Below are 9,349 nucleotides of genomic sequence, written 5' to 3' on the forward strand. Positions count from 1 at the left end.
TTTGACTAGAATGCAAGACTAAGTAATTTATTTGGACTGTAATCTATTTGGAATTTTGTTATTCAAATAGTGTGAGAATAGGAAAAATAGTTTGTATATCAATTAGGTAAAAAGTACAAGGGTATATATAGAGAAATATTATAGTTTTATGGTATGGGCCTAATATGGCCCAACCAATCTAAACTCTAACACTCCCCCTCAAGCTGGAGCATATATATCAAACATGCCCAGCTTGTTACATATATTACTAAAGACTTTAACAGTTAAACCCTTGGTGAAGATATCCGCCAATTAGTCAGACGACTGAGTGCATGGCGTAGAGATGACTCCCTTCAATACCATATCACGAACATAGTAACAATCAGCCTCCACATGCTTGGTACGACTATGGAATGTTAGATTGTTTGCAATGAAGATGGCGGTCCGATTGTCACACAACATCTGCATAGGTATCATGATGGGAAATCCTAACTCAGATAGAAGAGACTGCACCCAAACCATCTAGCAAGTTGTCTACGCCATTGATCTATAATCTGCTTCGGCACTCGATCTTGAAACCACATTCTGCTTCTTGCTTTGCCAAGTAACAAAGTTTCCACTGACATACATACGGAAATCCGAGGTAGACTTTTTTTCTCCTCTATCGCTAATATAACCTGAGTCAGAATAGGCTGCAATGTCTAAGTTACCATGATTCTTATAGAGAAGACCTTTGCCAGGAGCTCTTTTAACATATGCAAGAACCCTCAGAGCACCCTGTTAGTAAACTTTTTGTGGCTCATGCATAAACTAACTTAGGAGTCCAACTGCATAAGATATATCGGGATGAATAATTGTTAGATAAATGAGCTTGCCAATCAGACGTCTGCATTGACCTGGATCTTTGAGATATAGGGAAAATGTCTCCTAGAAGATTGGTGACTACTTAATAAGTGTACTCTCTGATTTACAATTCAATAAATAGATTTCCTCAAGTAAGTCCAACACATACTTCCACTATGAGAGAGTCATCTTTCCTTTGGCATATGTAAACTCAATACCAAGGAAGTATCTGGGTCATCCCATGTCTCGTGTAATGAAATGCTTCATTAAATGCTCCTTAATTCTCTGAATGCCCTGACGATCACTACCCATCAACAAGATACCATCGACATATAGTGCAAGTAAAACATATCCAGATGAAGTATTCTTATAGAACACAGAGTGATCCACATTGCACCTGCAAAAACCATCTGCAACTGTAATTACACTAAATTTTTTTCAAACCATACACGAGGACTCTGTTTCAAACCACAGATCATTTTCTTAAGCTCACAAACTAGATTCTCACCTTGAGCAACATACCCCGGAGGTTGCTCCATAAACACTGTCTCAACTAAGTCTCCATAGCGAAAGACATTCTTCACATCAAGTTGACAGAGTACCCATGATTGATTCATACCTACCGTTAGTAGGATGCGAATGGAATTCATATGAGCAACTGGTGAAAAAGTTTTAGCATAATTGACACCATAAGTATGAGTAAAACTACGGGTCACCAACCGGGCTTTGTAGTGATCAACTGTACCTTCAGCTTTATGCTTGGTAGAGAAGACCCATCGGCAAGTGATGACGCTAGCATCAACAAGGTGAACCATGAGCTCCTATGTACCATGAGACCTCAAGGCTTACATTTCCTCATCCATTGCCACTTGCCATTGTGGAAGAAAATATGCATCCTGGTAGTTCTTGGGGATTGACTCAGTAGACAAGGAAAGAGCAACAGTGCGGAAGGATGGGTGAAAATTATCATAAGAAACAAAAAGTAAGATGAGATGTTTGGTACAAGAACAAATACGTTTGCGAAAGGCAATGGGAAGATTAAGAGATGGGTCTGCATAGTCCAGGGAGACGACTGGAGGGGGCGGATCTAGCGGTGGTACATGTTGGCGGTGATGATAAACCTGTTCAAAATGGTCATCGTCAGGATCTACTGTAAGAGGCGTCACACTAGGCATAGGCATAGGCAGAGTGACCGAAACATTGATGGAGAGAACAATATCAGATGATATAGTCAACATATCATAAGAACTCGAATTAGAAAAAAAAAATGATTGAGACTAAAAAAATGTGACATCCATAGACATATAATGCTTCCGACTAGTAGGGTGGCACAAACAGTATCCACGTTTGGGTGTAGGAATATCCAACGAAAACACATTTAAGCATATACAGGCACAACTTATCCAAACCAGGAGTTAAATCCTGAATAAAACCAACACAACCGAAAACACAAGGGATAAGCGAAATAACTCAATATCAAGTAGAAGACGATGTAGAGGAACCTCTACCCCTAGGAGTGCATAATGCATATGATTAATAAGATATACTACAGTTAAGATAGCATCTGGCCACAAATACTTAGGAACATTACACTCCACCAAGAGAATGCACACAACATCTAAGATGTGACGATGCTTTCTTTCTGCAAACCCCATTCTGCTGAGAGGTGTGTGGATAGGTAGTTTGATGAATAATCCCAAAGGACGCACATAAAGAATTTACAGCAGAAGATGCAAATTCTAAAGCATTATCTATGTGAAGACATTTGAGAACAGTGGAAAATTGATTTTGTACTTCCAAAATAAATGTTTTAAGGACATCAACAATAGACCAACGATCTTTTAACAAATATACCCATAACACTCGGGAAAAATCATCAACAAACACAATATAGTAACGATAACCATATATAAAAGTGACTTTAGAAGATCCCCAAACATCACAATGAACTAGATCAAATGACAACCGACTAGACACTAGAGTAAAATGTTTAAAGGTAGAACGATGATGCTTACCCAACTGACATGACTCACATTGAAACGACTCGATCCGAATCCAAGGCAAAGCCTGCTGAAGATGACTAAGAGAAGGATGACCCAATCTACAGTGCTATATGAGTGATAACTCAGTGTTTAAAACAAAAGTCCCCAAACCACGAGGAATATCATCACGCACCAATGTATACACATCGTTACCACAATTATGCCCCAAACCAATCCTCTCCCCCATCCACAGATCCTAAAAAGTGTAGTGAAAAGGGAAAAAAGTCTCACTACAATTCAACTATTTAGTGATCGTAGAAATGAATAGCAAGTTGATAGGAAATTCATGTATGAAAAGAACATCACTTAGTCTAAGCTGAGAGGAAGCCTGCATAACTCCCTCTCCGAACAGTAAGCACGATCATTCATCGGCATTGCCACATAACAAAAAATAGATGGAGAAAGATTTTGGAAAAAAAATTTTGTACCTGTCATGTGAGAGGAGGCTCTGGAGTCAATAATCCAGGAACTGTCCCTAGAAGAAAGAAAGACATTACTTGAGGAAATAAGAGAAAAGACTATGGCATGAGAAATTGTGCCTTGTAGCTGCTGGAACAGCATAAAGTTAACCTAATAGATAGTGACTAATTGTTCAGCACCAGAAGTGGGCGACGGATCGGCCACCTCTGTATACTAGCATTGGCCACTGCGGGGAGACCATGCTTATCCCGACAATGACTCTCAGCTTGGCCCGTCAGTCAACAAAAGATACACCCAAACCTACCCCGAAAATCACCACGGCCGGCTCTTCGACTACCATGAGAGGGGCCTTTACCATGCCCACTAGACGAAGACATGACGACGAAGAGCCAAATGATTCAGTAACGAGACAAGGGCATCACTAGTGAGGGCTGAAGAACATCACCAGATGCTCATTGAACAATGGGAATGGTGAGAGATAAGCGGCGGCAGATTGAAGGCTAGGGTTTGGAGTGGAGATAGCTAGGGTTTTGGGTGCCGGCTAAGGTTTAATTAAATGCTCTAGTATCATTTGAGAATATGAAAAAATTAGTTTGTATATCAATTAGAAAAAGAATACAAGAGTATATATAGAAAAATAATAGGGTTTTGTGGTATAGGTATGGTCCATTAACCAATCCAAACTCTAACAAATAGTTTTATGGTAAAAAGAATTGTAGAAAAGGAGATAGGATGCTATTCAGAAATGAGAAAACATGTGCTTTAGACTACATAACACACACACATATATATATATATATATAAGTCAATATGGAGGAAGTCATTCCAACTTATTCCATAATGATTTTTCTTTAATAATTTATTAACAATGGGTATATGATCCTTGTTTAATATAAATATAGCCACTTGAATATTATTATCGAGCACTCTTCATTCAAATCAGACTCCAGGCTATATTGGAATAATAAGATTCCAACACAATTTTCATGGTTTTTTAGATAAAGGTATGTAATATGATTTTTAAAGTTATTAAGAATAAAATGTAACTCACCTTGATTTATGAACATGTTCAACCACTTATAAACTATATAAATAAAAGAAATTAATGGAATTCAAAGGTTTCTATGAGGTTATATATGATAAAAATATATAATTAATTAACATAGATGATCAAGCCTATCTTTGGAGTGAAAATGTATTGCTTGTATTTCATGTCCCCACATGGCCTTCCACTAACAAACTTAGAAAGTAGATTATGTCTAGGATTAGATTCACTAAAATTATATATAAAAATATGTGAGATCCTAAACCAATGATCATGACAAGAACAAGCCTTCACAATCACTTAGATGATGGGCACAACTAAAGTATAAACATGACAAAACATACTACAACCCAAGTAAAAACATTAAACTAGTGGCCATGGCAAGAACATACACTACCATATACTGCATACATTTCCATCACTTGCAAGTATGTAGGAATTATAACTTGTGTTATTATCTAAAAAACAATTACAAACCACTGAGACAATAATGGTAAACATGGTTTCATTTTCATAACAATATAAAAAGCCAAAGACACAACAAAGAGTTCGACCAGTCAATATGCTCAAAAACATGCAAGACCATATTTAAACAACCATTAAAGGGCCATGTTACAAAAGAAAATCCCAAAAAACTTAAACACCATCATACCCCATCTTGTGTCACCTACGATGAGGCTGACTCGATTGTTTTGAATCTTCACAATGAAGGCTAGTGAAGGTTGTAGCTTGATTCTCCAACGTCTGTCTTAGCTGGCATCCATGGGAGCTTCGCCAGCGTAAAAGGTCGTCAAGCATGTCCATGGACTAGGCCGGGAATTTTGGGACAAAACGGTATTACGGGATTAGGGAATTTTGTGATTAGGTATGGGGCATGGAAGTGGATCCAACACAATGGATCCAAATCAATATTCTTTTTTATTATTTCTTTATTCGTTCTCACGATTTTTTAATATTATTTTAAGCTAGAAAATGCCATGTAAGCAAAGTTGAATGGCAAAGCCACCATCCATCAAAGAGAGGACTAAGATTTTCAAATTACAAAATACAGAAAGGATTTAAAGATACCGAAAAATTGTTTGGGAATAAAAAATAAGCTGAAAATATACTTGTTAAAGGGACTAAAAGGACATATTTTTACCCCTTTTTTTAATGGATTTGATTCTTTGCCAAACCTCTTATGTCCTTCTTTCTAGTTGGTTATAATGTGTCTACATTGATCACTGAATTTACTAGCCCAGAACTGCATGACAGAACTAACATATCTAAATAAATATTTAAAAAATTTGTTTGCTAACTTTTTTATTTATTTAATGTGTGAGAATCTTCCACTTAGATTTCTTGGTTCAATGTCGAGACATTTGAATTGAGTTGGATCATGTAGCATTACAATTACAAAGGTATAATTAAACATTAATCGGCAACAAGAACTAGTTGGCAAAGAATAGTTACTCGTCTCCCGTGTTTGATGTCTTTAAAAAAATTAAATTTTTTCAAATTTTTTATATGTTATAATTATGCAATTTATTTATAATAAAGTAAAAAAAATATTAAGAATATTTTTCCTTGATCTTGGTTCATCCTTATCCAAATAGGAGCGCCTCGTCCTAAGAAATTTAGGTTTATTAGGGCCTCAGTCAGTCCCATGTGAATATAACTAAATTATTATTTTAAATATTTTTGGCAATATATCAACAATTTTAGATTGCTTTTTCTTTTTACGTATTCTTAATAAACTAATGTAGGAGTATTTATTAGGGAAGTAATAAGCTTTTTTGACATGTCTTCATCTCTAAAGAATCCTCAATTTGAAAATACACTGGCAATTTTAAAAATATATCTTCAAAGTCCCTTAATGATTTGCCTTATTAGGAATTGTTTGGAAAAAAAATATTAAACATATATAATTTTATCAATATTAATTAAAATAAAATATTTCAAAAGTGAAATTTTATGTTTATAATTAATGATTGTATTCAGTAATACTGATAATAATTTTCAGGGTAATTAGTAGATATATTTACATAAATAATTACAATCTTATTTAATATGATTCGATCGTCTAAGGTGAAATTTTATGAAATTATATTTCCAGTGGATTTTAAATTACTGAAGTTGGGAGCTTATATATGGAAGGAGACAAGCATGTAACTGATGTAAGGCACAAACAAGTATATTATAATATTATATACAAACAAAACTCAACTCATAAATGAGTGTTTAATTTTTAAATTAAATAAATTAACTCGATTTTAATTTTCAATCTATATAGAATTTGATATATTTTTTTTAAATGAAAATCCAGCGAAATTGAAATAAATTATTTTCAATTTAATTTTGAATTCGAACTCAAGCTATCAAAAATAAATCAAACTCAAATATCATTTCGAGGTAATTTTTAAATCAAGCTTGGGTTAAGTTCTGCTTGTTAAAAAAGCTCAGTTTGTTTACAATTCAAATGGGGCTTTATAAAAGTATTTAACTTTAGTATGACACCAAACTAATTTAAACACTGAAATCATGTAGAATTAGTAATTGTAAAAAAATAAAGAATAAAATGTTAAAAATAAAAACTAGATTTATTGTGATGTTTTAAAAGTGTCAAGATTAGATGTGTCACTAAGTACCTAATAGAAAAAATCAATTCATTAAATAGTTATTGTGATTAGTTGGAAGGACCACTCTACCCATTCATTGTTGGACAAATGTCCAATCATGACCTAAATATTTATTTGTACTTATTATAAACCTTCTCTTTCAAATACAACTTTATTAAAGAAAAACAATATCAGGTAGGAATTTAATCTTTAATGACATGTGTACCCTTTGTATTGGTTGAGTTGTTGACATATCAAAGGTTTTAACTTTGGACCTTAAGTTGATAATAAAATAAATTGATATTAGAAACTTATTATCAATATAAAAGCACTCTCAATTAAAAAAAATTATTATTTTATAATTTTATTATGTTGAAGGTTTATCAAGAGATGTTTTTCATATTATAATTTTTGTTTTGTTGTATATTAATAAATTTTATTCTAATAACACAAACAAGTCCATCATACATTAAAATAATTTTTTTTTTTAAAAAAAAAAGTAAACAAAGTAAGGCAAAAGCTTACACATGTAACTCCTTTATAAAAATAAAACAAAAATAAAAAGGGAAAAAGAACTAAAGTTACATCCCATGTAGACATCATTGATTCATTTCACATTCCTTTAATCAACTTGACCACTCTGAAACCAAAACATGGAAAGTAATTAATACTTAATCACTTGCAATTAATAATTAATAAAAAATAATCAATGAATTAATAATGCACTAACCTTCTTGGAGGTAACAAAGGCCAAAAACCTCTTCTTGTCTTTCTTTGGAGATGAAGATGAAGGTGAAGGTGAAACATGGTCACCATTAACCTTATCAATTCCATTATTTTGCCTTAGTTTCTCCCTCACAAACTTCTCATATAAAAAGGCAGCTCCTCTGAATTGAGGAAGCACTAACCATGCCACAAGGATAACCTTCATTTGGTACCATATTGGTATCCTTTATTCCATCCATAAATCAAACAAATAATCTCATATTATTCCTCAATCCAAAAAAATAAAATAAAATAACAAACAAACAAATATATACATATATATATATATATATATATATATATATATATATATATATGATGTTCACATATCACCAACTCCCTCTTCTTGTGAATGAAGAGCAAGAAGCTATAAATGATGATCATATATATATATATATATATCACTAAATCTTTCATCTTGGCATGAATATATATATATATATATAGAAAGAGAAAGAGAGATTACCACTTGAGAATAGGATCAGCAATCATTTCAAGAAGAGTGAGGAAAGAATAGAGGATCCAATAAGCAAGCCATTGTTCATCATCAAGCTTTGAAGGGCTCTCAAGGGCTTGAACTGAAGCATACCTATATATATCAAAATAAACAAGTTACTAGGTAAGCAAACCCCAACCCTAACCCTAAAAAACATATGTATTCATTTAAACTCACAGTGGATACAAAAGAGTGATGGTAGGCCTGCATGACATATAGAAAACAAAACAAATATAAATTAAAAACCTATTTATATATATATATATATATATATATATATATATATATATATGAAAATAGAAGAAAAGAAGAAGAAGAAGAAGAAGGGTTTTTGTAGGGCATACCCAGAGATGGTGTTGAGGTATGTGAGGAAAGTCCAGAAGTAACCCATGGATTTTTTTGTTTTGAGGAAGTTTGAGATTTGTGAGTGAATTGGTTTTAGTGGAGATGGTTGAGTATAAATAGAAAGAGAACAATGCACACGTGTCAAGTTTTGAATGGAATTGTATATTATAATTAGTGTAAATTCATGGGGCCGGCCTTGTCAGCACCGACCAGATCAAGAATGGAAAGATTATTTTGACCTTTTTTTTGGGAATTAATTTAATCAATGGATATAAAAATATCAATATATATATATATTAATTAAATATAGTTTATAAGTGAAGTACATTCACTTCTCTTGATTTTGGAGCTAGGTAAAGTGAGGAAATATCATATTAATATGTATGAAATATTTATTAAATCTTTATAATTATATTATGTTAGAATATATTATTCATTTATATATTTATTGATGGAATTTATCATTGTTTTTCTTCCCTTTTAAAGAAAATTTTGAGGATGCCAAAAAAAAAAACGCATAAATTATTTGAGAAAAGAACTAGAGCAAAATATTTAGGTATTATGGTTCTTATTTATTATGATGTCAAAGAAATATTTTATTATCATCTATTAAATTTCAGAGCAATGGGTGAGTAAATCTCAGCGTGCTTTCTTATTTTGCAGCTCATTTGCCCGGCTTTAGGTCCCGCAGAGCTTCAATTTGTATCAATTTTCGTCCACTCAATTTTAATTTGATTTCAACTAGCGATACCAAATCGAAGTTTCGAACTTCCAGATTGATAATATAGTTGTCTTAAAGTTCAGCAATACGTAACAT

The 9,349-nt window shown here is 33.0% G+C and overlaps 1 protein-coding gene across 1 annotated transcript; it reads right to left on the bottom strand.

Moving 5' to 3' along the window:
* Positions 1 to 7,416: 7,416 nt before the first annotated feature.
* On the bottom strand, positions 7,417 to 8,610 carry LOC120270694 (protein HVA22-like). Its single transcript, XM_039277768.1, has 5 exons — positions 8,532 to 8,610; positions 8,365 to 8,391; positions 8,158 to 8,280; positions 7,657 to 7,876; positions 7,417 to 7,566 (listed from the first exon to the last, which is right to left on the bottom strand). Exons 1-5 carry the CDS (start codon positions 8,576 to 8,578, stop codon positions 7,549 to 7,551), a joined length of 435 nt encoding a protein of 144 aa, XP_039133702.1. The 5' UTR covers positions 8,579 to 8,610; the 3' UTR covers positions 7,417 to 7,548.
* Positions 8,611 to 9,349: the final 739 nt, after the last annotated feature.

The sequence above is a fragment of the Dioscorea cayenensis genome, chromosome 10 (genome assembly GCF_009730915.1).
Source record: "Dioscorea cayenensis subsp. rotundata cultivar TDr96_F1 chromosome 10, TDr96_F1_v2_PseudoChromosome.rev07_lg8_w22 25.fasta, whole genome shotgun sequence".
NCBI lineage: Eukaryota > Viridiplantae > Streptophyta > Magnoliopsida > Dioscoreales > Dioscoreaceae > Dioscorea > Dioscorea cayenensis.